Here is a 27,009-nt window from a genome sequence, read left to right on the forward strand (position 1 = left end):
GAGGTGTCAGGGAGGGCTGGGAACACGGCTGGAATGGGTGACCCTGTGCCCAGCGTCCGGCCATGCCCCACGGCAGGAGAGTTTGCCTGCCCGGCCTTTCCTGTGCTTCCCTGGGAAATCACGTCCATGGGAAGGGCGGGAAGAGGAGGAAGCTGGCTGCTGGCTCCCTCTGGGACAGGACACTTGGAAACCTTTTCTGTGGCAGCGCTTCTATGTGAGGAGGGGTCAGCCTGGGCTGGGCAGAGCCCCTGCAGCTCTCGGGGGGCTTCTCTCTGTTTGAGGGGCTCTGGGTGGGTGATGCAGGACTTGCCACAGCAGGCAGAGCCTGGGATGCAGCTCCCAAAGAGGTGAGGAGAGGCGGAGGTTCGGGGTCCTGGCCCCCTGCCAGCCCCTGTGAGGGGGAGGCAGCAGAGGGAAGGAAATGTCGTATTGTGACTCTGCGTTTCCACCAGGACGATGGGCGGCTGAGCCCAGTCCCACACAGAGCATCCTGCTGCAGCCCTGGGCCCTGGCTGCTCCCGGCCTGGCAGGGTGGCTGTGGCCACACTGGGTGTCACCGGGCTCCGGTGTGAACCCCGTAGATGGCCAGCCATGCTGTGGTACCAGCTGAGCCCCGCTGTGGGCAGGAATAAGCTCAGCCATGGCTCTGCTCCTACTGCCCTCCACCAGACCCATCCCTGGGGTAGGATCCATGGGGCAGGTGGGAGGTTGGTGATTTTCTCATTTCTCAGGGCACCCGGAGCTGCAGTTGCTGGCTGGGATTGGTCTAATGGAATTTCCATTGGGAACAAAGGGCCAGCAGAGTGGAGCAGGAGTGGGAACTGGTGGGTCTGTTGGCTGGGGCTGTGGGAAATGCCTGTCCCTGGGTCCTGCCCACCCCAGGAGTGTGGGAGGGATCTGCTTGCAGAGCTGGCATGGCCAAAGGGCATTCCTGGGGAACACCAGTCTTGGTGCCCTCCTGCTGGACAAATGCTGCTGTGGGGTTCCCTCCCCACAGGGTGTTGGGTTCTTTGGGAGGGATGTGGTGCTCCACATGGACCAGCTGACCCAGGATAGCTCCAAGGTTGAGCTCTCCACTGGGATTGCTGGGTCTGAGCCCTGTTGGGGGCAGGAAGGGTCAACTCCGGGTTTTGGCAGGACTCATAGCGTGGCTAAGGACAGCTGTGCGGTTTGGACCCAGATCCAGATGCTCATTCCAAAACTTCTTCCCAAAACTTGCCAAGTATTTGGGTCCGGGGTTTTGGCTTGGTCCAGTCCTGAACTGAGCTGCTTATTTGGAGCTTTTTTTTCCACTGCTGTAAATTTGGAATTGGGAATGCAAACTGTAGCCAGAGCTCTGGGCCGAGGCAGTGGGTGGATGGGGATGGAATTGGGGTTGCAGTGCTGGGTGGGTCTTGCCTCAGCCCACTCTGTGATGGGTGGTGCCTCCAGGAGGAACAGACCAGACCCTGAGGCTGCCAAGGCATTTTCTACACTTGAGGTCAAATGTTGTCACCCTCAGCAGTTAGAAATGTCATCGGGCCAATAGGTGCTGACACTTGGCAATGAGTTGCTGTGGCTGAGGGAGCTCTGGGCTGTTTTCCTTCAAATTCTCTAAACTGGAGGAATTTCCCAGGAAATGCTGCTGGCTGCTGAATGGGCTTATCTGGGTGATGGCTGATCCCTGTGTGAGGGGTGGGAACCAGCTGGGCAAGGGGTGAAAAACCCCACCAGGGGTTTGGTTTGCTGCCCATTGGGATGAAGACCAGCTTGAAAGAAGTGGGGAGGGCCGGAGGTGGGGAGGAAGGGCTCCTTTGGCAGCCTTTTCTGGGGGATGTTTGCAGAAGTGATCAGCCCTGAGCTTTGACGAGCTCTGAACTCATGATTACAAAGAAAAATTTTCCTCTCCTGCCTGGCCAAGAACTGTGTTTGGTTTGGTGGGTTCAGATTGTGTCTTGTGGCCTCGTCATTCCTGTCACCTCTTGCTTTTTGCCTGCTACTGGCAGAGAGCTGCAGCTGAGCTGCTGCTGGTGGGACCTCTGGCTCTGCAGCCATGCATCTCTGCTCTGTGCACATGGCTCAGTGTCAGGGCTCTGGGGAGTGGGCTGCGTTCTGGGGGCGTTGCTGCTGCTGGTGGGATGCTCAGGCTGGTTCTTTGCTTTCTTCCAGAAATCGAAGCCAAGAAAGCGTGCGACTGGCTACGGGCAGCGGGATTCCCCCAGTATGCCCAGCTGTACGAAGGTGAGAGCTGCCTCCTCCCACTGACCCTGCTCTGTACCTGCTCAGAGCCTGTATCTCATCCAGATTCCACGGGGGGCTGCAGGGACAGCGCCCACAGCTCCGGGGAGAGGAGGGGACAGAGGGGATTGTTCACTGATTATATGATTGTGTATAACACTTCGAGCCCTTGGCCATGGCCTGGAGAACCAGCCTGTTAACTTCCCTGCATTCCTGAACTTTTTCCCTTCAGGCAGGGCTCTGAGGAATCCTGAGGTGGCTGCTTCAGCCAAGGGCAGCCAGGCTTTGGAGAGCCATCAGCTCTTAAGAGGTTCAGGGAGTGTTTGCCGTGGGTGGGAGCATAGAGGCAGCCAACATAGGTAATGAGGAGAGCGAGCATGTTCTCTCTCCTTCCATCCCTGCCCACTCCCACAGCCCTGCTCTGCTCCAGCCTGCCCTTCCTGAGCACTCAGCGAGCCCTGCCTGGAGCAGACCATGTCCCTGTGCCTTCCCGGACATGGGGCGTGGACATTCCCCAGCATTCCTACTGCCAGCTCCTGTGCCAGGTGCCCAGGGCAGTTGGCAGGGTGGCTGTGGTGTTGGCTCTTGCTCTAGGCTCAGCTGTGTTTACTCGGAGGCCATGGTGGCACCCTGGTCCTGGCCGGGCCAGTGTGAGGAGCGGCGGCTGCAGCCGGTCCTGTCTGGCTGGACAATAGCGGGAAGCGGGGCTCTGGCGGCCGCAGCCATGGCCATTGTTTGGCCAGGCACTTCCCCCACCCCCCACAGCACCAGCCCCCCAGCAATGGCTTTATGAGCAGCCTGTTTGCTGCTGGTGCCTATTTTGGGGGGCAGGCCCCCCGTGCAAGGACAGGCCAGGTTCCTGCTGGGACACCCAGCCCCAGGTGCTGGCCCCAGACAGTGCTCACAGCTGGGCAGGGAAGAGCGGGGCTGGTGCTGGGGTCCGTGAATGAACCAACCCTTCTGCAGCCTCTCTCCACAGAACTTCCCACATCCTCCAAGTGTTTCCCTCTGTTTCCCTTCCCGTGGTGATCACACTGCATGGGTTCATAAACAGATGGAACAAGACCCTTGGGGCTGAGGGTCGAGGTCCCATGTACACAATCCCAGCAGAGCTGTCTCTGAGTGCACAGGGATGAGCAGGGAACTGAATGGAGGCCCTCGGGCACCTTATCACCCTCACCTAATGTACCTGGGAAGAGCTGTGCCCAGGGACCCTGGGCATTCACCACCTCCAGGTGTTCTCCAGCCACTTGGGTTTATCTTCCTCATCTCATGCCTACTGCTGTCCTTTGTGCCTAATGGAGCAGCTGTCTTGGGATCTGCCACTGATGGTACTTCCCTCCCCAGAGTCATCATTCCCTATTGACATCAGTGCTGTGAAGAAGGACCACAGCTTCCTGGACCAGGATTCCCTCAAATCCCTGTGCAGGTAATGCTCCCTTGCACCCCTGCACATGGAATCAGCATGGGGACCTGCCAAGGGCTGGGGCAGCTGCCCAGGTTGATGGGGCAGTGGGCACTGTGGGGTGCCTGGTGGCATGGTGGGCTCACCCTTGCACCTCAGCTGGTCTCAGAGCCTCCTCCAGCACTCTTGCTCCCTCTGCAGTAAGAAGTCAGTCGTTGAAAAGAGGCAACATTTTCTGGTGTTGGATGGTTCCAGGGGAACAACAGGTTTTTATGCTCTGTGTGACACCGGTCATCCCTGTACCAGGCAATGCAGCCCTGGCTGTGCATTCCCACCTGTGCACAGCACTGCAGAAGTGGCAGATCTGGGAGCAGCCCTGGGAGCTGCCCAGGAGTGGTGCACAGGGAGCAGTGTGTGAGGGGACTCTGCCAGTGCAAGGCAGAGCTGGCACCCAAAGCAAGGCACTGACCAGATGGTCTGTCCGGACAGGCCATGTGTCACCCAGTGCTGCTGTGGGTGACTCAGCCCTGCTCTGACACGTCATCACACCCGTGTCCCTGTGGTGGCTCTGCACTGTCCCTCCCACCCAGAACAGAGAAGAGGTGGGAACAGGGTCTATTTCTTATTAGCTTTCCTGTCAGAGAGGCTGCTGTGCTGGACAGGAGGGGATTCCCGTGCCATTTCCTGGGTGCAGTGAGGCAGGAGGTGATGGGAGGTCTCTGTCTGTCCTGCCTTGTCTGAGTTTTCAGGTCCTTTAGTCATGCCCTGTCCCAAGCACGGGAGCTTCTGAGGTGGTTTTGGTTTAATAGCCTGGAGCAGGTCACCCCTGCCCACTTGCAGAACCAGTGGCTCCAGCAGCTGGCATGGGCATGGCCTGGCTTGGGCTACTGTTCACTGGCATTGTCCCCTTGTTAGTTGGGTATCCCTCTGACCCATGGAGCCACAGCAGCACGCACGGCCAAGGCTCTAAGGCAGGAAAATTAAAAGAAGCCCAAGCCAGCCCTGTGACAACAGCAGGGCTGGGACAGGGGCTGGGACCAGGATAAAGCCACTCTGTTCCTTGCAGGAGGCTGATGACCCTGAACACTTGTGCCTCCATGAAGCTGGATGTTCACTTTCAGCGTAAACAGGTAAGTCCTGGGTGCTTGAGGCAGGTGAGGGGCTGAGAGGTGCAGGGCATCCTGTGCTCAATGGTGGGGCAGTGTCCTGGTGATCTCTGAGACTGCCCTGGGCACAGAGTGGCTCCTGGAGGCCTCTGCTGCTGAAGGGGTCCCAAGCTGGTTTAAGGGGGTGAACACACTGCTCTCCTCCCCACCTGGGGCAGTGCTGGTGGCTGTGCTTCTCTGGGGTGGGGGGATGTGCTGACCCTCCTCGGCTCCAGCCCCTTGAGCATCCCCTGTTCTCAATGGCCCACAGAATGAAGACTCTGAGGAGGAAGAGCAGTGTGCCATCAGCAGCCGGTGGGCCTTCCAGAGGGACAGCAAAAGGTGGTCCCGGGTGGGGTCCGCCGATGTCCTGTCGCAGGGCTCAGAGGCCCTGAGCTGCACCATGCACCCGGTGTCCAGCCGCGAGAGCGTCCTCACAGACATCAGCACCAACCCCGAGGCCACATCCCTGCACAGCACGGGCAGTGTGGGCAGCATGGGTGGCACGGGTGGCACACTGGGCACTGCAGCCATGCCATCCGAGTCCTCATCCCCTCTCCATGCCACTGCCAACGCCTCCAGCTGCAGCCGGAGCGAGGGTTCTGCGCCAGAGCAGCCCTCGGGGCAGGGAGAGGGCTCTAAGGAGAAGCTGAAGAAGCGACGGTCCCGCAGCTTCCTGAAGCGGATTGAATCCCTGCGGTGGAAGGACAAGGAGAAATCCAGCCCAGACAGGAGGATGGCTCCACACAGCAGTGTCACTCTCCCAGCGGGATGGGGCTCTCTGAAGAGTAATGGGGACCTTACAGCCACCAGGACCAACTCCTCTAAAAAAGGGATACCTGCCTCTTTCCACAGCAAAAAAAACTTCTTCTCAGTATCGTACAGGACTAACCGCCTGCCCAGCCCCGGGAGCACCAAGGGGAGCTCTGACACCAAACGCAGTGGAGTCTACCTGGAGGACTACGACACAGCCACCACCGCTGGTGGCCCCTGGGCTGCCGCAGAGTGCCAGCGCCGGGCTCGCCATGGCGACTGCCTGGTCTATATCCCCTGTGACCACAAGCCCGGCACCTTCCCCAAATCCCTCTCCATCGAGAGCTTGTGTCCCCTGGGCGGCAGCTCCCTGACCCACTGGAACGCAGGGAGCGCGGCCGTGGGGCTGGGCGGGGGCGGCAGCAGCAGCAGCGTGGAATGCTCGTCCTCCCCTCGGAGCTTTGCCCGCCGGCGCCGGGGCTCCTGCAGCTCCCTGGGCAGCCGGGTCAGCGTCTACGACAACGTGCCGGAGTTCGGCAGCAGCGAGGATTTCTGCAAGGACGGGGAGGTCACCTTCGAGAACCTCGACGACATCCTGCAGCACATGTGGGGGCTGCAGCAGAAGGTGGAGCTCTGGTGTAAAGCCATCTCCCCTGGCCTGGATGGGGACGAAGGGGGTGAGGAAGAGGAGGATGAGGAGGAGTCGGACTCGGGAGGGGAACCCTCCAACCTGCATTTCGAAGAACAGTCCATGTCGGATGTTGGCACTTCTGCCAGTGACTTTGATAGCACTGGGAACTCCCTCAACGAGGCTGAAGAGATCGAGACACGGGAGCGCCGGGATTCGGGGGTGGGAGCGTCACTCACAAGACCCTGCAGGTATCACAGAATCCCGAGATGGTTTGGGTGGGAAGGGACCTTAGAGACCATCTCGTTCCACCCCTGCGGCTGTGGACAGGGACGCTTCACACTAGACCAGATTGCTCCAAGCCTCGTCCAGTCTGGCCCTGAACACTCCCAGGGACGGGGCTGCTGCAGCAGGGAGGGGTGCACAGCCCATGGGTCGGGGGAGCAGCGCCGGATCCCGTCCTCGGGGGGCTGGATGATCGTCCGTTCCCGGGAAGCAGAAGCGGGCGGAGGGAGGAGAATGCTGCTGGAGCCACACGGTGCGGGCAGGGGAGCGCAGCCCGGGGCGCTGGTGCGCTCTGGTGGCCGCAGGACGCCACTGCCACCGCTGCCAGCACTGCCAGCATTGCCACCACTGCTGGCCCGGTCTGCCTGCACAGACCCGTGATTAAAATGTTTGTCATTAACTAATGACAAGTGTAAACGCAGGAGGCACGTTCCTCCCCTGTGCCGGTGTTCCCTGGGGCTTTCCCCAGGAGAGCTAGGGCTGTTGCCGATTTCTGTAGCTTTCCTCACCCAGTTCGGCTGGTGCCAGAGGGTGACATGGCAGTAAGCACAAAGGGGTAGAGAGCAGTGGGGGTTTCCTTAGCTGGGAATGTCCCGTGTGTCCCCAGAAAGCTGCGTTGGCACAGCTTCCAGAACTCGCACCGGCCCAGCCTGAACTCAGCCTCGCTGGAGATCAACCGCCAGTCATCAGCCCAGCTCAACCTGCTCCAGAAGTGCTCCCTGCTCCGGCTCACTGCCATCATGGAGAAGTACTCCGTGCCCCACAAGCAGGCCTGGACGTGGTGAGCTGGGGCGAGGGGGATCAGGATGGGGCCCACAGGCTGCAGCTTGCGCTGTGTCCCCAGCCTGGGGCAGCTTTGGGGTGTGGAGGGGGAAAAGCCGAACCAAGGGCTGTCTGCTCTGGCAAGTGTTAGCCAGGGCTGAGCCCCAGGCTCCTCGCTACATCCTGACATCCAGGGGGTGCTTCTGGCATCATCTGCTGCTGGGGAGGGGCTGCAGGCATTTGTGGGGCATTAAAACTGCAGCAGCAACATAAGAAAGTGGGACAGTAGTTTCTTTTCATAGCCAACTATCAAAGCATTTTGTCTTAATAGAAGGTGCTGCCATTGTTGCTGGGAAGCTGCCTCAGTTGTATTTCAAACACAGCAGAAATGTGTGTGTGTGTCTGCCCACGGTCCTGCTCCCCCTGTGAGGGGATGCTGAGGCCACCTATTGTTACACTGATGTCTCTCTGTCTCACTCTGCAGGACTGTCCCCAAGTTCATGAAGCGGAGTAAAGTGCCTGACTACAGGGACAAGATGGTTTTTGGGGTGCCACCCATCGTCAATGTGCAGCGGACGGGGCAGCCTTTGCCCCAGAGCATCCAGCAGGCCATGCGCTACCTGCGCAGCCAGTGCCTGGACCAGGTGAGGTCAAGGCTGCCAGACAGCAGCACTGGGATTTGGGGAAAAAAAATAGCTTTAGGGGTTCTTTTGTTCACCTCTTGCAGTGTGTGCTGAAGTAGGAGGGTGGGGTTGTCTGTGGGAACCCCACATGTAGCAGCATCCCCTTAGCCATCCCTCACTCGGTGTCTCCTCTGGGTTCAGGGATGAGCCCTTTGGGGAGGGAGTGTCTTTGCCTGTCCCACGGGTGCCCATCCAGGCTGGTGCCCACTTATCTCCTGCTCTGCCCTGGCAGGTTGGCATTTTCCGCAAGTCCGGGGTGAAGTCCCGGATCCAGGCACTCCGGCACATGAACGAGACCAGCCCTGACAACGTCAACTACTCAGGGCAGTCAGCATACGACGTGGCCGACCTGCTGAAGCAGTACTTCCGCGACCTGCCCGAGCCCATCTTCACCAGCAAGCTGACTGACACCTTCCTGCAGATCTACCAGTGTAAGAGCCAGGCTGGGGGGAAGTCAGGCTCTTTGGGGAGGAGGGGTCCCTCTGTTCTTTGGACAGAGGTGGTGGGAGAGGGTGGTGGCTGCAGGGACACCCCACTGACGCTGCCCCTGCTCGCAGTCGTGTCCAAGGAGCAGCGGCTGCAGGCAGTGCAGGCTGCCATCATCCTCATGCCGGATGAGAACCGGGAGGTGCTGCAGACTCTGCTCTACTTCCTGAGCGACATCGCCTCAGCTGAGGAGAACCAGATGACGGCTGGGAACTTGGCCGTGTGCCTGGCACCCTCCATCTTCCACCTCAATGTGTCCAAGAAGGAAAGCACATCGCCCAGGTAAGGGCTGGCTGAGCCCCAGCTCCCCAGAGCCCCTTCCCTGATGGGGAGCCAGTGGGGAATGGTGAGACATGGGGGGCTCTTGGCTCAACTCTGTGGCACAAATGAGAGCTGTGGGGGTTTAGAGGTGCTTGCTGGTGACAGCACTACCTGATCCCCCACAGGGCCATACACAAGAGGGGCACCATGGGGAAGCCAGACCAGAAGGACCTCAATGAGAACATGGCTGCGACACAGGGGCTGTCCCATATGATCACTGACTGCAAGAAGCTCTTCCAGGTGGGTGGTGATGGTGTCCCAGCCCTGCACTGCCTGTGGGAGGTGTGACCTCACCAGTGGGTTCTGGTCCTGGGATGAGCTGAGGGCACCCATCCCTCAGTGGGACAGCTGTCACCAGCCAATCATCCTGGAACCAAGCCCAGCTGCATCTCCTGGGGCAGGAGATGGTGCAGGCTGTATGTCCATTCTCCCCACTCACTGGGTTAATGAGTTATGGTTCTTTGTCTGTCCAAGATCCCTCACAAAGTCCCCACAGGATCCCTCTGCATGACTGAACATTTGTGTGCTTTTGGCTTGCAGGTTTCCCATGACATCTTGCTGCAGCTGAGCAGCTCCTACATGGCTGCAGATGCTTATCCCCACCCCCTGGCTGACTTGGTGTGCCAGGGAGAGAGCAAGGATTTACACTCCTACTTTGAGCAGAGTGTCCAGAACCTGCTCAAAGAGTCGTCAGAGAAATTCAAGGGGTGGCTGAGCACACCAGGGCCCCTGAACACCGAGCTGTCCTGCAAAAAGGTAAATGCTGCTCTGTGGAGAGGTTTGAGAACAGGCAGAGAAATGTGTATGGGGTGACCCATAGCCAGAGCAGGTCCCACCCCATTCCTCACTAGCCAGCATGGGTTTGTGCTGCTCTTTGGCACTGAGAGTCCTCAGTGAAGCTGCTCAGGGGGTCCTGTGGGACAGTCTGTGTGACCCTCACCTCATCCCCCCAGGTTGGGGACGGGCACCCTCTGCGCCTGTGGAAGGTCTCCACGGATGTCGAGGCCCCTCCCGCCACAGTGCTGCACCGGGTGCTGCGGGAGCGTCACCTGTGGGACGAGGACCTGCTGCAGAGCAGGGTGGTGGAGGCGCTGGACAAGGACATGGAGGTGTACCACTACGTGACGGACAGCATGGCCCCACACCCGCGCAGGGACTGCATGGTGCTCCGGTGAGGGCAGCTGGGATCTGTGGAGGAATTGGGCTCTGTTTGGTGCATCCACTCAACTCCAGCCCCCTTTCCTCCTTCCCGGGCTCCCCCATTGTCCCATCTTGCTGTGGGCCCCGCGATGGGCACAGAGTGACTCCCGCTGTGTCCTCAGGCGCTGGCGCACGGATCTGCCGCGGGGAGCCTGCCTGCTCAGCTCCCTCTCGGTGGAGCACGACAAGGTGCCGGTGGAGGGAGGTGTCAAGGCCATCGTGCTGACGTCCCAGTACCTCATCGAGCCCAGCGCCATGGGCCGCTCCCGGGTGACCCACATCTGCAGGGCTGACCTCAGGTAATGGCACTCTCCAGGGAGGGGATGGAGCAGCAAGATGTGCTGCTCCATGATATTGCGAGTATCTCTCCTACCAGCTCACTCCCTCCTGCCTCTTCCCTTCTCCAGGGGCCGATCTCCTGAGTGGTACAACAGGGTCTTTGGCCACCTCTGTGCCATGGAGCTGGTGAGGATCCGAGACTCTTTCCCAGCCCTGAGTCCCAGCGGCCCCGAGACGAAGATCTGAGTCACCAGGAAGATGCACTGTCCTGTCAGATATGGACTTGCTGGTGGATCTGGACTGGGGCTCTCAGCGGGGAGCACGGCGTGGGCAGTGCCCGTGGAGGGGGAGACAGAGGCACATATTTATAAACGTCCTTTCACCCCAGGCTGGGCAGTCCCATCCTATGGCCCCAGTACTACAGGCAGGGTGGCCACAGAGGGGAAGGCGTGGTGTCCCGCAGGAGGGGCAGGAAAGCAGAGGAAAAGAATGGCCATGGGGTGACCCCTGGAATGCAGCCTGTGGCAGAAGCTGGGGCCCCCCACACAAGCCAGGAGTGACAGCAGAGGCGAAGGAGTGTGGAGTGAGGCAGGAGGAGCGAGTGGGGAAGATGGGGCCGTGTCTGCAGGTCGCAGCGTGGGGTTGGGAAGTGGAGGGTGGGCAGTGAAGGGGGATTGTGTGTGTGGTGTCACCGGGTGGGGACAGCCAGGGAGTCACTGTGTGGTACAGGAAGAGGCTGCTATTCTGAGAGGAGGGGGCTGCCTATAGATACATAGATACAGTTCAAGTGCCAGCCCTTGTTGAGGGGCAGAGGGAACTTATTGCAGCATTGGTGCTGAATTCATGGAAGAAGCAGCCCTGTACTCCTGTGCCTTGCTCTTCCTTGGCTAAAAGCCCTCTCTCAGCACTGGGTGTCACTAGGAGGAGGGGTGGATGGACCATATTCCAAGCCAAGACCATCCCTCAAAGAGCCAACACATTATTTGGATGGGGCAGGACATTGCTGGAGCCCCAGAGCAGCTGCTCCTGAGTGTGAAGGGGCAATGCCTGGAAAGAGGCATCGAGGTGGGGAGAGACTCCCCAGGCCAGCTCCCCTTTTGTGCTGCCCTCAGTGTTGAGGGTTGTACCTGGAGAGGAGAGGAGGGATGGCAGGAGGGGCAGTTGTTGGGGATTCACCCCTGTTTGGGCAGCAACACATGGCTCATGCCCACATACTCCCTGTGGAGACATCCATTCTCCTTTCCATCCCATCCTTTCCTCCATGAAGGAACTGTTCCCCGGAGCTGTCAGCACCCTGGAGATGACCTGGTTTCTCCATTCAGGCAGGGACCCAAATTCCCAGACTTCGTTCCAACTGGAAGGCAACACGACCCATGAGGTGGGAACCCCCAGTGTCAGTTTGGCCATAACTGTCTTTTGGTAAAAAGAAAAGCACAAATCAGCCTCTAGTCTGTGTTTTTATATATATGTATTTTATATATATATATATAAAAATATAACTAACATGTGGGGGAGTGAATTTTCTCCTGATATTTTTTTAAAGTGTTTCTTTTTTTCTATCTATAAATACTTGTACAGGTGGAATATTAATATATAACTCTGGTGGCAGAGCTCAGCACCAGGTGATGCTCACTTGGAGCCAGGTATTTTGTATTTAAGGGACTTTTGTTTTGTATCATTTGAAACTGCAGCAACTGTTTGACTGGGATGGGGGCTGCTCTTCTCATCCGTGCAATTAATAAAATACTAACAAGATCTGCTGGCTGATGAGGAAACCTCCATGCTCAGGGCTTCTCCAGCATCAGGGCAGCCCAGGGCTGAGCAATGTGTGGCCTTGGGGCTGCCCCCACGAGGGTGAAGAGACCCAAATCCAGCATTTCCCACATCCACCTGTGCTCCAGGGCCTTGTCAGGGTTCTCCTGGCATTGTCACCTGCAGCAGGGAGAGCAGCTTGAGGAGGAAGATGAGCATCCAGCATCAGTGGTGCTGATGAAGAAGAACCACATTGTGCTGGTGAATTCACTGGAACAGATGCCCCTCTCTGCTGTTTTGGAATCAGTGATGGGAACAGGGTGGAATGTGCTGGAGTAGGTGAAGATGGTGGTAATGAAGGCTGTGAGATTCAAGCCTGGAGAGGAAGAAATCCCTCTCTGAGCTTGGCTAAAGTGTGGGATTGGCAGCAGCAAGACTGCTGTGGCTTTTAGCAGTAATAGGGACAGAGACATCAGGGCAGCCCTGGCTCATCCCAAATTCTCCCATGGCCAGGGCTCCAGCACAGGGACAGAGAGGGTACCCTCCCCATCCTGGGATGGAGGGCAAGCTGGGATCTCATCTTGCAGGGCCCTACCAGGATGACAGCAATCCAAGGAGGGGTGTGGGCTCTCAGGAACCCCCACTCCCACAGGGAACCCTGTCCTGCCTCACATTGTCCCCATCTCCAGGTCCCAAGTCCCCAGTGGATTGAATGAAGGGGTTCCTCACCCCTCTGCATGATGCTGTGAGGGGTGCAGACACTAAGTAACACCCCAAAGCCTCTGCAAAGCTGGCTGGAGGCATCCCAGGGCTTTTGGCCTCACCCCAGCCACACTCCCAAATCTGCCTCTGCACAGCATTGTCAGCTGATCAGTCCAAAATTGTTTTCCTCCAACCTCTGCTTTGCACAAACTAACATTTAAAATCAATTTCTTACTGAAATCCTCCAAGTTTCATTAACAGAGATTTATGTTTTTTCCCTGCACATTATTACAGATTAATCTTTTCAAACCTTACAGAAGCCAATCCCTGCAACTTAGCAAACCTCTGCGTTGGGAAATGACTGCAGAGCAGCAATGCCAGGCTCAGTTCGGCTTAATTAGAGATAAAAGGAGAGAAAATCATTCCTTATTAGCCAGTCAGGTAGAAGCTGTACTGTATTTAGAGTGCAAACAGCCCAATTACAGGGAGGAACATGCACAGTTGTCTTTCATTACAGGTACTTGAAAATGTGCATCTGGGGAAAATTAATGATTATTCTCTCCTTCCAAAGAGAAGCTGCAGCCATCCTGGCTGGCTGTGTGAGCCATCCCCACCACAGGAGCAATGCCTGTGCAGCCTGACCATCTGCCCATCCCTGGGCTGTTATCTTAGCCCAGGCAGAGGGATCTCTAAAGGCATTTCTTGACCACAGCTCTCAGGGCACAGGTAGCCCCTGGCTCGTGGAGTCTACCTGGCCCCCTCCACCTACCCAGTGGGCACCTTGACAAATACACATCACTCTGTATCACACCTGTGCCAGGATGGGGCCCCTGCAGCTCCACAATTCCTCTATCTTCATTGGCAGAAAGGTCCCCTTGGCCTAAATCAGCCCCAGCCAGGAGAGACCCTCTTTTCCCAGGAGATTTAAGCAGTATCTTCATGCTGGGAGGCTCCCAGTGGGCTGGAATAACTTTCTCAGGAGATAGGTTCCTACACCCACATGGGGGTTTTAACCCGAGCCAGCAGCTCAGCACCACAGCCACTCAATCCCACCACACCCCATGTGAGGATGAGAATGGCAAAGAGAAACTTCGTGGGTTGAGGTAAGAACAGCTTGGCAATTAATACAAAATATGATTATAATGCTAATGAAGAGAGAGAAATAAAACCCAGGAGAAACAAGAGATACCCAGTACAATCACCCACCCCCTGCTGTCACAGCATCTTTACACTCCATTGTATTTCTCAACGTGAGCTTTGTTAGTGGTCCAAGAATTTCCCACCCTTTGGCAGCAGTCCTTGTCCAGCTCCTGGGACTGCATCTCCTCCCAAGCCCGGGATGATGTAGGGCTGTTGGACACCTCCCCACACGGGTTCAGCCTCTGGGCTGTGCAGCCCAGCAAATGCTACAATACAGGCCCTGAGGGGCTCGGGGAAGGCTTGTGCAACCGCATGGCATAGATTTATATCCCAGGATTTCAAAGGTGTGACCTCCATGGCAGAGCTCCACAGTCATGTCCAGGGCAAGCCGCACTCCAGCACAGCCGCCTTCCCGCCAGGATAACACTATATTTGAACAAACCAAGCCAGCTTTTCCCCTTTCCTTTGTTTGTCACTGGGATGATCCCTCCTTTCTCCCCCAGGCCTGGCTTCCCTGGTGCTTTTTGCCCACTTCTGGATGACGACCATGCTGCCTGCCTGGCCTGGCAGTCACAAAAAGAGGCACTCTGATTTCAGCATCCCTGCAGTACAGACATTGTCTGGTCCATGGATAAGATGGGAATTCAAGTATGCTCACTTCCTGACCCTGCTGACAGAGATTTGGGGCAAACCCACCCATTTTTACAAAAAAGAAAGGGCTGGGAACCTGTACAGTGCTCCCAGCCCTGGTAGCACTGCATTGGCACCTAGATGGACATGGCTCCTCCTGGGATCACACACCCAACCTGGAGAAGGGCCTGCCATGCGTCCTCTGGGATGGTGTGTGGTCCCAGCAGGAATCCCGAGGGATCAGCCCACTTCAGAACACAGATTATCCATCTGCAGCTCCCAGCCTGAGGTACCTCATTGGGCTCTGTGTTCCTTTTCTGTCCTCAGATGTAGGAGAAGATCCTTCCGGCAGAAAAGAGATGGAAGAGGGCAAATGGGAGATAACACTGCTTTAACTGGGGCTTTTGAAAGTTAAAGGAACATAGATTTGACCAGATCCTGTAGATAAGTGAAGTCAGATGGTCCTCGTGGCAAGGGGAGGACCCAGGCACTGAAAGACGTGGGAGATCAAGCATTTCTAGGAGCAGGGTTGGTTTAGTAGCATGGCTACAAAATGGCATGGAGGGACATTTGGGCAAGGGGCTCAGAGGTGCTCCAGCTGTCCTTTCAGTGACAGTCAAAGTATCAGTTCCACAGTTTTTAACTGGAATGACAATGTCCTGCAGATCTCTTGCTGCAGCTGTAGAGCTCAGGAGGGGATCCCATCCTACCCCAGTCAGTCCATCCCCCATATATGTGGCTGCCTCAGCCAGAGCTGGGGTGGCATCAAGGCATGCCCAGGACACATCCACAGTGATGACAGACACGATCCTGCTCGCAAGTGCAATTGATTTTTATGACATCCTGTTTCTGCTGGGGGCTATGAGAGGCTTTCTAGGGCAGGAACACGTCACATCACCTGCTGAAGGTGTGTGTGCTGTGGGACAGCTGGCAGGTGAGCAGCTTGTGCTGCCCTGGCTCTGCCCTGCAGTTACTGTTTCCTCAGTGCCTCTAGAAAAGGCAATTCCACTGTAGGTGCTCTCCCAAGGGTGCTGCTGCCTCTGCAGCCCAGCCAGGAGCTGGTGACATTTCATGTTTCTTCCCAAACTATCCAGGATTTTTACCGTCTATCATCAACCCCCTGCTTGTCACCTGGTGTGAGTTTATCACGTTTGTTATTTTATCAATATAACAAAACCCACCCCAGCAGCATCACAATCTCCAGTTACAACAGAGATATCTCCATAAAGCACAGCCCCTCCCTGGAAAACCTGCTACTCCCAGAAACTTTCCCAGCATCCCAGCCCCAACTCCAGATGCAGAAGCAGCATTTGCAATAATAATCAAACCTTTAGCAAACATCATTAGAAGCAACTTGCCAATGAGCAAAAATAATTATCAGGTAATTACTATATGGACAGCCAAACAGGGAACACAGGAACACAATTTTCTCTATGTTAAACAGGGAAACACAAATGGGGAAAGAGAAACACCAAAGGGTAAAAGTTGCCGATTAAGGTCACAAAATGAGGAGAAGCACCTGCTCTGACCCCACACTCACCTGCTGCTTGGCTGGCCTTGTGCGGGTGCCTGAACCCACAGCTCCAGGAGCTTTGGCATTCCCGAGGCTGGGATCTGGAGGAGCAGCTGGCTGCATTTGCCTTGTCACCCTGCCCCTGCTGCTGCTGTCCTGTCCCCCGCAGGACATGGCACTCCCATGCCCCCCTATTCTTTGACTGGGACTTGGGCATCCACACCAGGCTGCTCTGGAGCCCCTTGGGAGAGCTTTGGAGCACTCATTCCTGGCAGAAGACCAACCCAGGTGCTGCTGTTTTACCCACCTAACCCATGTGTTGGTACTTCACCCACAGCCCCCTAAATTGCTAGAGAAAGGCAGGAATTTTTCCCTTTCCCCACTGAAGCTCTCCCCTGTCTCTGCACATCCATTTCCTCCCTCGGCTGTGCCGGCAGGTTCTGCGGGTGGGCAGCGTCCTCTTGGGGGGAAACTCGGTCACAATAAACTGGTGGCAGTTTAGGGCGCCGCGGGGAGCGGATTATGCAAATGAGGACATCCGCTTTAATGGCATTCCAAGATTTTTAGTCAAATTTAATTACCTTCCTTCTTCCCCCTCTCTGTGCCCGTCCCTGATCAAATTAAAACAAACAACCCCCAGCAGAGTGTTTGTGACAGGAATCGTGTTGGAGACTAATTAAAACCTGAAGATTGTCACCGCGATGAGCCTGGCAGCCGCCCGTGCCAGGCGGCGGGGGGACAGGGCGGGCAGCACGGGGACAGGGACAGGGCAGGTGGCACGGCATGCTCGGCACTGGATGCTCCCCATGGCAGCTCATTATCCGCACGTCTCAATTACTTCTGCAATAATTTAATGGACTAATTAATAACCCCATGCGGCACTTTCTCCGGGGTGCTGCGGGGGCTGGCGGGGTGAGGTCTGTGCGGGAGCTGCCGTCTGCCACGGAGCTGGGGACAGGGGCCAGCTGGGGACGAGGGACAGCGGGGTTGAGCGCCCTGTCACGCGTCTGTCCCCTTTGGAGACATTGTCCTGGGCACACGGGGTCTCAGGCTGGTCCTGGCAGCTCCCCCCAGCCCACCCAATGTGGGCTCTGTGTTCCTGCCCTGCAAAGCTCCAGGTTTGACCTTGGTCTGACCCACTGTGTCCCCCTCAGGGTTGTGCCTGTTTCCCTGTTGTTTCCAGCGCCTGTGTGTGCCCAATCCCATTGGGATCAGGTCGGCTGCTGTGCCTCCCTGTCCCCCTGGCCACACAGGTCCAGCTGAGACAGGGAGGATGGATGGATGTTTGCAGGCACTACTTGGCTGAGCAGTGTGGGGGAACAATCTCCCTGTGATGAACCAGCCGTGACCCAACCCCTCGCAGCCTCTTTCTTGTTATAGCATCAATGAAGTCACTAAACGATCCCTTGTTCATATTCCCGTAAATCAATAGGTCCTGGCGCTGTTACACAGTGGCTGGTTCCAGTATTTTAGTTGGGATAGTCCTCAAGGGGAGTTGGGCTCGTTAATTAAATCCATCTAATCAATCTGGCCTGGAAGGGCACCGGTTATTTATTCATCAGAGGCTGCACTGTGCAACCCAGGCGATCTGAAAGGCAGTAAATAAACATGGAAATGAAAAGCTGAGGCAGCAGAGTTTGCCTGGGCCTGGGAGACTTCAGAGCTGGGTCAGATAATATGGGATCACATGTTTAATTTAACAAAATCCAATAAAAAGTGCACCTGGATTGAACAAAATCCCTGTGATGAGGGAGCCGCCAGGGCTTACGGGGTAGAAGCCCTCGGGGGTCGGGGTGTGCACAGCTCCTGCCCTCTCCAGACAGCCCATCCGTGTCCACACAGCCAGGGAGATCTCGGGGCGAGGGGAGCAGCGAGGTCAGGCCGGGCGTTCCCAAAGCAGCTTCCCATGGATTGTCCTGCTCAGCCGCCTCTGCTGCCAAGGAACTCACTGCACTGTGGGGCTCACATGTTCCTGGGAAGTTAATTACAAGGAGAGCCTTCCAGGAACTAGGGAAGAGGAGTATTTCAGCTGATGGATAAGAAAACAAAGGAGGGCGATGTGTCACTTTTCAGCTCGTGGTTTGCAGAATTGTTCCCTGCTCCAATGTGAAATGCCGAGGGAGTCGAACTGCCGGGAGAGGATGAGGTCCCTCCTGTCCCGTCTAAACCTGGTTTTGCCATTGTTGGAAACGAGAGTCATTTCAATTTGTTGTGAATGCAAAGACTTGCAAATCAGCGCTGAATAAAACACCACTGGTCCGAGTGGGGCATGCTGGACCCCTTGATCCAATGGGTTTGCTGTCTCTTGCAGCTTGAAGAGCCGGTATATCCCTTCTTCTGTCTTTGTTTTCAACCCCAAGAACCTGGATTAACCTCCACGGTGTTGGGATTTCCCGAGAGCATTTCCAGAACAAAGGCAGAGGGTTCCTGAGGAGTGAGGGCAGTAACCCGCTGTCCAGCAGCCTCTGGGAGCTTTCACCAGCTCTGGGATGATGCTCCTGCTGCAGACATTGCCTGAGGGATTTGTGGACTGATGGTTCAGCTGCATACTGGGAGGTGGGGTAGGAATGAGGGTCAGGGACTCTCAGGGAGATCAAGAGGAAGATGAGGCATCACCATGCCTGTGCAAAGAGATGATGTTCTTGCATGGAAAAAGGTAATTCAAGTGTGGGTGGGTGCTGAGGCTGTCAGGGTGCAGGGAGGAGCACGGGATTAGCCTGTAAATCATAATAAATGAATATGCAAAGCTGGGAAGAAGGGTTTGTCCTACTGCAGCACCCTCTCAATGTTAGAACTCTGACTCAGGTGTGACCCCACCACAGAGTCATTTTCCCAAAGCCCCAGACACCTGTAACCTGGAAAACTTCTGCAAAGGAATTCTCTGCCCACATTTTGTGAGTGCGCTGCTGTCGAGGAACAAAAACCCTTTGGGAACAGCTCCTGTGGAGGGAGACAACTCAAGAGAGCAGGAAGGAGCCCTCAGCCTCCTTCTCCTGCTTCCTGGGCTGTGTTGCGCTGGCAGAGCTCACAGCCCTCCTTCCCGGTTCGTCCGGTACAGCAGCAGCACCACCCGGCTGCGGGTGGGGCGGGAGCAGGTCCCTGTAGGGTCAGGGCAAAGCACTGGGATCCCTGAGGGGGTTTTTGCCGGGGGGCAGAGGCCAGACCTGCCTGAGCCCCCCACCCCCTCTGCCAGCTCCTGCACCCCCTCGGGCTGGGCTGGTTCCTGTGGTACCTGCAGTTTTCCTCTCCTGCTTTCCTGGGAGCTTTTGATAGAGCTCTGAGAGGAACACAAACTAGTAACTAGTTTCAGTCATGAAGAAAAAAGTCGGGTTTGCAACCAGGTTTTGCGAGCTGGTTTCTCCCCTTGCATCCCAGACTCCTGGTGATTCACCACGACCTCATTACTTCTGAGTTAACACAACGCGCTTGGCTGCTGGTAGATGCCTTATTAATTCTGGACTCGTTCCCATGAAGATGTGTGCTATCTAGAGACAAAATGCTTTTATCATGTGTCCCAAGATTCTGGCCAACCCGTTTGGTCTCTGAGCTTGCCTGGGGTGAGGACGAGAGCATGAGGAACAATAAATCCAATCTTTCAGACAGTTTTTCCTCTGAGGATCAGAAAGCCCAAACACACCTGCCCAAAGGGTGCCCTGGGCAGGGGATGGGGAGGAGATGGTTCATTGGCGTCCCTGTTGCACAGCAAAGCACAGGAGCTGTGTCCTGTTACTGGGATGAATGGAGCAAATTCCCCAATGCAGCTTGTTCCTGAAATCCCTGAATGGAAAATCCATAGGCCTGGAAATGAATGCATTTGTTCTCTTGCTGTCTCCATCGTTAGCTGGAGGAACGTGTGTCTTCTCTAGGGGCTGCAGTGGGAAGACAGATGGTGAGAGTGACTCCAGCTGTCAGTCCCCAGAGATATGTGGAGGAATCAGTGTTTGGCATCTGATTTAGCTCTGCTCCCTTCTCGTGTCACCACCGTCCCTGGCTCTGAAAGACGTGTGTGCTTCTGAGACAATTAAATTAAACCTCACCCAACCCAGGGACACGTACTCAGCTCCTCAGAAATGTTAGCTGGCAGCTCGTCACCAGGAATCAATGGATCTGGGTTCATTCCATGGAATCTGGGTGTCTGCTTCCTTCCCCTTGCAGGGCAGAGCTACACTGGCCTGGGGCAGGATCAGCAGCCAAACTAAGCAGGCAGAAATGGGCACGAACAGCCTCTGGGAAAGGGGGAGCCTTTCAGGAGCATCCCCTTCTCTGGGCTGGCTCCAGAGGTGGGGTCAAGATAAAGGGAGCCCTGCTTAGGGGACAGCTGTGTTACCTGGGCAGGGGACACCTGAGAAGCAGAGACACTGGAGAGGAGAAGGAGGAGGAGGAGGAGGAAGAGGCAGACATGCCAGTAGAATCCCCATCTTTTTGGAGAGGGAGTGTGGTCCAGGGCTGTAACATGTCCCAGATGAGGTGGGACGGGCTCAGCAGAGCATGAGTCACTGCAGGGGAGGGGAGAGCAGCTCTCTGATAAGAGGTGAAGCAACTTCCCGCGGCTGATTAATCTTCATTCACTGACTCTGCCAGTGGAGTTTTGCACAAGGGTCCCTCGGGGGCCCCGGCATTCAACCCCCTCCCCTGGCTGCTGGACAGTCCTTGTGTCCTTCCTGAGCACGTGGCAGTGAGATTCTGGTGTCCACAGAGAGTGTGGGGCAGGGAGAGATGACAGCTGCCTGTAGGGTCAATTCAGATGAGACTGCCTCACGACACTCCAGGAGGTTCCATTTCCAGCACAGATAGGACCCATCCCATCCCCACTGGCACGAGAAACTGAAGTTAAGGGCAACCTTCCACTACCCCAGGTTGCTCCAAGCACTGTCCACCCTGGCCTTGGACACTTCCAGGAATGGGGCAGCCACAGCTTCCCTGGGCACCCTGTGCCGGAGCCTCACCACCCTCTGAGTGGTCTCAGTCTTCTCTCTCGAGTAAATCTCCCCCGGGGGTTCAGCATTTCCTTCCCACCGTTCTTCCCTCCCCGTGACCCCTGTCTGTCTCAGAGTCCTGCGGGTATGTCCGTGTGTCTGGGCAAGGCTCCTCCGTGGGCGTGGGTGTGTCCGAGGGTCTGTCCGTGGGTCCGCCCGTGGGTGCGGGTCTGTCCGCGGGTGCGGATCCGTGCCCGGTATCGCCGCGCGGGGGCAGGCGGACACCGCGGGAGGAGCGTGGGGCTGGGCTATCGCTCCTATGGGAATCGCTCCGGGATGGACGCGAAGCCTGGAGCAGGGGGAACCCCGCGGGCTGCGCTGTCCTCAGTGGGGTCCGCAAGCTCTCTGGGGAGCCGTGAGGCAACGAGCTCTTAAACAGATCCGATACAGGGCTAAAGGGAATGAATCCACCGGGAATGAGCTCCCGACTGTGGTGGCAAAGGGGTGAGCTTGGAGCGTGACAGGACAGGGGAGGCACAGGCAGAGGATGGGCTCAAGGAGGTGTAAGGGCACGAGTGGGTGCAGAGAGGGACCTGCACTGGGAGCAAGTCACCAGACTGGTCCCAGATTCTCTGCTCTGAGCTGGGGGTTCTGTTTGCGTCCATTCTGGAGCTGGAGCCAGGCCATGGCGATGGATGTCCACACCTGCAAATCCCACAGGCAAACATTTCCAGAGTCACTCCCGTGGGTGCTGCCTGGGGCCAGCACCTTCTCCTGCCAAGAGCATCCTCTTCTGGAGCTGTTTTCTCCCATTTTGGGTTGGTTCCCAGTCCCCCTGCCTCCCTCTGGCGTGTCCCACTGGAGACACCCAGGTAACAGTGGGATCTCATGCTGGGGTGTGGGGCTGGCACGGGCCCCATCTGCCACTAGCATCCCTGCCTGGGCTGCCGCGGTTGCCAGGGCAATGGATATGATGTGATAAACAGAGGGAAATGGGGATGACGCCAGCAGGGAAAGGGCAGAATGGATTTTATTTCACGTTTATTGAAGCACAAATTGCCATAAGAACCAACTTCCTCGGAAGCAAACAAGGGAAGCTGAGGCCGTCTGGGCTGCACGGTCTCGCTCTGGGCCCTGAGACAGCCTGTCAGCCAACATCCCTGACCTGCTGCTTGAACTGGGCTGCTGGTTTTCCATGGAATTGTCCATTTATGTTTGGGTCTCAGGGTGTTTGGCAGGCTCTGCCAGCAAGCGTGAGGCTGGGAAGGCCACAGCAGGGTGCTCTGCAGGGATCTGCTCCCTTCTCCAAAGTGCACCACTGGAGCAGCACTGGAGGTGGGGAAGGAGCTGGTGGCCCTGGGGGGGAGACAGGAGAGCTCTGCTGCCTCTGACCAAACTGGGAAGAAGCTCCAGAAGATAAGGAATAACAAATCCCAGATCTTGCACCTACATTCATGCAAGCTCTGGTGACTGATGTATTTCCATCTCTTTCTCCCATCTTCCTGGGCTGCAAGATGTACAATTGGAGAGACAAGGAAGACACTGTGGGGCTGGAGCGTGTCCAGGGAAGGGAACAGAGCTAGGGAAGGGTCTTGAGCACCTGAAGCAACTGAGGGAGCTTGGGGGTCTCAGAGAAAAGAACGCTCAGAGGGGACTTTCTTGCTCTCCACAACTCCCTGACAGGAGGGAGCAGCCAGGTGGGGTGAGGCTCTGCTCCCAGGGAGCAAGGGACAGGATGAGAGGAAATGGCCTCAAGCTGTGCCAGGGGAGGTTCAGCTGGATATTAAGGATAATTTCTTCCCCAAAGGACTGGTCAGGCACTGAGAGAGGCTCCCCAGGGCAGTGGTGGAGTTGCCATCCCTGGAGGGATCTAACAGATGTCCTGTGGAAGAGTTACAGCAAAGGAGTTTGGGGAAGATCCAGTACCTCAGAGATGAATTTCCATCTGTAGGTAACAGTACCCCCATGGTCTGGTGCTCTCTGTGCATCCATGTGTGTCCCCAGCACAGCCCCCAGCACACAGATGGCTCCTGGCCGGAGCTGCAGCCCAGGAGCAGGGATGAGCCGGCAGTGGTAACGTTATCCTTGCTGCAGATGGAATTGCATTTACTGATTTGCAGACCCAGGAGGGCCCATGTACAACTATCTGGTCTGATCTGCAGGGAGGGGAGGGCTGCTGTGAGTGGGAAGGCCAGTGGAAAAATGAGCCAAGGAATGCTGATCTGTACAAAGCCTTCCCAGGTACCCCACTCCATGCACCTCCTGCTGTCCTGTTTCCAGGCCATCCCACTGAGGGTGAAAAGGAGAAGCCCTTGAGGAATTTTAAAGTGTCTACAGGAAATACCTGAAACTCTCTGCAGCAGGAAATGGAAGTGGAGGAGGTTGAGTGGCCATGAGGGCCACGACACTGGCCCGGAGCATCCTCAGTCTGCTGGGGATTATCCACAGCTGGTGAAACAAAGGGAAAAGATTTCCTTTAAGAGAAGGGGAAAGATCCTCTGCACTGACTCACAGAGTCCCTGGCTGGATTATCCCCTGAGGAGAGGGGAAATGTGCTGCTGGTACCGATGGGGATCATTTATGGGTGAAATTATTGGTGATTTCTGTTTCCACTCGGCTGGATGAGAGAAAAAATCCTGGCAGAGGCCAGGAGACTTGGCTGTTCAACTCTTCCCCATGCCCCACTTTGCCAGGCTCTATTCCCATCTCAGCTGCTCTCTCCAACCCTGCACCCCATTCCTGGCACCCCAATGGATAGATGAGCTTGGAAGTTGCTCCATCCTGCCCAGGACATGTCCCACAGGCACAACCAGAATCCTGTCTCCAGAGATGTCCAGCTCTGCTGGCCACAAGACCCACCTGAGCCCCTCTGGGGAGAACAGACATGGATGTCCTGACACGTGCCTTAGGAGGAGGAGGGGGAGGAGGAAGAGGAGGAAGAGAAGGAAGAGGAGGAAGAGGAGGAAGAGGAGGAGGAGGAGGAGGGCAGCAGGGTGAGGACCCACATCTGCTGTGTGGAGCCTGTTGGGAGCCGAGCACCCCCTCACCCTCTGGTCTCCTCATCAGTGACGAACACGTGCACCAAGGGCCACCGCAATGAAATATATATTTATAACAATCATCATTATTATTCTTTCATCAATTTTCTCTCCCGTGGATGGAGCCTGGCAGAGACTTCAGAGCAGGCAGAACTGCTAAAGCAGAAAGTAATGGTGCCCCCAGGACGAATAAACGGAGCACTTCAAACCAGCAGATGCTGCGGAAAGCCCCAGCGCAGGAAATATCTGTGGAATGAATCGGGAGCTTTATGGAGCTGGGGCTGAAGGGCTGCAGGAAAGTTCACCAGCCCAGGAGAGGAAGGGATATAGGGAGGACCAGGAGCTGGCACCTCCTAGTGTGGTAGGTACCTGTGGGGGCACCTGAGGGTGTGGGTACCTGCGTAGGATGGAATCCCTTGATTATTTAGGGTCTGCTGTCAGCCCTGATGGGAAAGACAGGCAGTTCCCTGCTCATGGGTGCCCCAAATCGCCTGTGTGGAAACCAGCAGCCCTGTGAAACCCCAAGAAAAGCTGAGGGACCCCGGATGGGCACAGGCTCAACCCTGAGGAAGGAGGGAGAGGGCTCTGACAGGCATAGGAGCTGAGGAGCAATAACTGCAGCAGCATCCTTGGGACAATGGGAGGCCCCTGCCCCTGCTCCTTCTCACACTTTGCAGCTCCACTGATACCCACACTCCCAGTTTTATGTGTGCCTGGGCAGTGCCTCAGGAGATAGGACCCGAAGGACAGATGGCATTACTGACTGTGCACAGCCACTGCCACCACTGCTGCCCAGTGCCAGGAAAAAAATCTATAAATCAAGAAAACAACGTTCCTGTCCTGAAAAGCCTTCAGATCCAGGCAATCTAGCAACAGCTGGGACAAAGGCATTCCTGCATGTGCTGCTGAGGTTTGGCACGTGTCTCCTAGTTCCAGGTTGTTTTTTTTTTTATAGTACGTCATAAAATAATGTTCTATATTCTATATATTTTTATGGGCGGCAGGAGAGCAGTAGAGGGCAGGGACGGCAGGAGGCTGGCCAGGAGGAGGGAGGCTGGGGGAAGGAGTCTCCAGAGGAGAACCAAGGTGGGCGAGTACCCTGGGAGCAGGGCCTGACCCTGGGCAGAGGTGGGGGAGCAGCACCTGGAGAAGGGAGGGGTCAGGTTCAGCATGGCCAGAGCAGAGCAGGGAGAGGGAGGGGTGGCTGGAGAGGGAGTACAGCCCCAGACAGCTTTACCCAGGGGGACATGAGAGAAAATCCCATGGGCTGGGATGAGGCTGTCCCCTCCTGCAGCACGAGTGTGGATATCTGAGGGCTTTGTCATCCACACACTGGATCCTGCATTGTTCACAGCTAGGAAAGTGTGGAGGGATGGAAATTACCCTCAGCCCAGCCCTCAGGTCCCTGTGAGCTGCCCACAGCCAGGACTGCTGCTGCCCAGCTCCGGCAGTGAGGATACATGAAATGAGGAGATGGCACCATGGCACAGAGATGGCACCATGGCACCAGGGAGATGACACCATGGACAAGCCCTTGGCTTTAGCCTGAGGACACAGGGGACTGACCTTTCCCAGAGAGCCACCTCTTGGTGGCTTAGGGAACATGAGCCAGTGACAGCAAGGCCTGGAAATGAGTTTCCAGGGAGTAAAATATTTCTGGGAGTCAAAGAGCACAGGGCTTTAGTGACACAGTCCAGTATCAGGCCATATCTTCCCCACTTCTCCCCAGTATCCCCAGACCGTTTAACTGGTGGCTGTGTCCTGCTGTGCTGTGGGATTCATCAGCCAGGACGGGCAGAGCACGGCACAGAGCCAGCGCCCAGCTGGCACCCAGCCCCCGGCTGCAGGATGGGCCTCGTTAGATGCTTAATTTTTAAGATGTTCGCTAACTTTACGGTCTCATTCCTGGCCAAGAGTGGAAACTCGCCTGCGGTCCCCGGTGGTGTCAGTGGGCCGCGCTGCCGGAGCATGGCGTGCCGGGGCCTGTGCCGCTGTGGGTGGCAGGGCCATGGCGCAGGGCCCACCCGCCCGTGCCAGGCGTGTTCCTGCAGCCCTCACTGGGCCATCCCCACGGCGGCCCAGGTGATTCTTTCTCTTTGCTCCCTGCCCCTGGGGCAGCTCCAAGCCTTTGATTCCAGAGGCTTGTCAGGACACCTCAGCAGCTCCAGAAGGTGCATGTAAACATGGCGATTAAAAAACGTGGTTGCAGGGGCTGTGCTGAGGCTAAAAATGGCACTGAGGGAGCCCAGAGAGAGAGCGGGGTGCCACAAGAACTGATCTATTTTTTTTTAAGGCCCTAGGAGCTCACAGCAATGGGGACAGGGGCACAGCCAGGAATGTGGGAAGGGTTGAAGGCCGAGGGAGGACTCACGCCTAGAAGACAGCAGGGAGGAGAATGTGTTGCTGTAGGGCCCAGGGAAGATTCTCTGACTGTTCAGGGAGGAAGGAAGGAGCAATTGCTAGATAAAGTGATTGGACTGCCCTGACAACCACATTGTTTATTAGTGGAAAGTTGGAGGATTTCAGAGGGAAAGTGTTATGAAGGTCATTTATTCCGTCCAGCTCTGCACAGCAGCCGGGGCCTCACCATTCCCTGCCAGAGGTGGAACAGCTCATGGATGTTTTCCCAGTAAAATACAGCTGGGCAAGGAAGGTCACTTCTTTCCTCCTTCCTTTACCGTTTCACACCTTTCTCTCACCACATCAGAGGTGCTTTTTGCTGTGTCACATATTGACAGGTGCTAAATTTGAGCCCTAACCAGGGGAGCTTGGCAGAGCCGGCAGGGAGGGGAAAGTGGTTTTGCCTGTGGAGCTGAGCAAGGCCCAGCATGGAATCTACACCAGCCCCTTCCCTGCATGGAATCTACACCAGCCCCTTCCCTGCGCAGCATCACCTGCAGCTACTGCCACAGGGATGCTCTGATTGTTGCTCCCGTGGTGCTCTTGCAGCAGAGGGTCCCACCGACACTGCTCAGCAAAGCTCTCATTAATGCACTCCTTGCTCAGGATTTGGGGTGATCTTCAGAGCCTGCTCTGGGCCCTCCTCAGCCCTAGTCCTCCCCCCCCAGCCCCATCTCCCTTCCTGGGACTGTATTTATCTTTGCACCTTTGAGGAGGAGCAGGAGTGGGAGCAGGAGTGGTGGCTGTAGCAGGA

The 27,009-nt window shown here is 56.4% G+C and overlaps 1 protein-coding gene and 1 long non-coding RNA gene across 8 annotated transcripts in view; one reads left to right on the forward strand and one right to left on the reverse strand.

Annotated features, from left to right (window-relative positions):
• STARD8 (StAR related lipid transfer domain containing 8) overlaps positions 1–11,919 on the forward strand; it is a 49,219-nt gene extending 37,300 nt beyond the window's left edge. For all 6 annotated transcript variants that reach the window (XM_085060614.1, XM_085060616.1, XM_085060615.1 and 3 more), the window contains 13 exons: positions 2,149–2,220; positions 3,565–3,646; positions 4,689–4,752; positions 5,039–6,399; positions 7,041–7,214; positions 7,680–7,839; positions 8,111–8,309; positions 8,436–8,646; positions 8,811–8,925; positions 9,226–9,441; positions 9,639–9,856; positions 10,008–10,184; positions 10,293–11,919. In XM_085060614.1, coding sequence (XP_084916740.1) covers positions 4,696–4,752; positions 5,039–6,399; positions 7,041–7,214; positions 7,680–7,839; positions 8,111–8,309; positions 8,436–8,646; positions 8,811–8,925; positions 9,226–9,441; positions 9,639–9,856; positions 10,008–10,184; positions 10,293–10,410 — 3,006 coding nt within the window. In that variant the 5' untranslated portion in view covers positions 2,149–2,220; positions 3,565–3,646; positions 4,689–4,695 and the 3' untranslated portion in view covers positions 10,411–11,919. The remainder of the gene's footprint in view (positions 1–2,148; positions 2,221–3,564; positions 3,647–4,688; positions 4,753–5,038; positions 6,400–7,040; positions 7,215–7,679; positions 7,840–8,110; positions 8,310–8,435; positions 8,647–8,810; positions 8,926–9,225; positions 9,442–9,638; positions 9,857–10,007; positions 10,185–10,292) is intronic.
• A 9,850-nt stretch (positions 11,920–21,769) lies between these two features.
• Positions 21,770–26,340, reverse strand: LOC146437525 (uncharacterized). Of its 2 annotated transcripts, XR_014852337.1 has the most exons (4): positions 25,746–26,340; positions 23,162–23,265; positions 22,779–22,905; positions 21,770–22,699 (listed from the first exon to the last, which is right to left on the reverse strand). It is a non-coding gene; the product is annotated as an uncharacterized LOC146437525 (long non-coding RNA). The 2 variants fall into 2 exon arrangements; XR_014852336.1 differs by having other exon boundaries at positions 21,770–22,905; positions 25,746–26,339.
• Between the last annotated feature and the right edge of the window lie 669 nt (positions 26,341–27,009).

Source organism: Lichenostomus cassidix, chromosome 4A (assembly GCF_008360975.1).
Source record: "Lichenostomus cassidix isolate B80296 chromosome 4A, HeHo_3.0, whole genome shotgun sequence".
In the NCBI taxonomy this organism is placed as follows: domain Eukaryota; kingdom Metazoa; phylum Chordata; class Aves; order Passeriformes; family Meliphagidae; genus Lichenostomus; species Lichenostomus cassidix.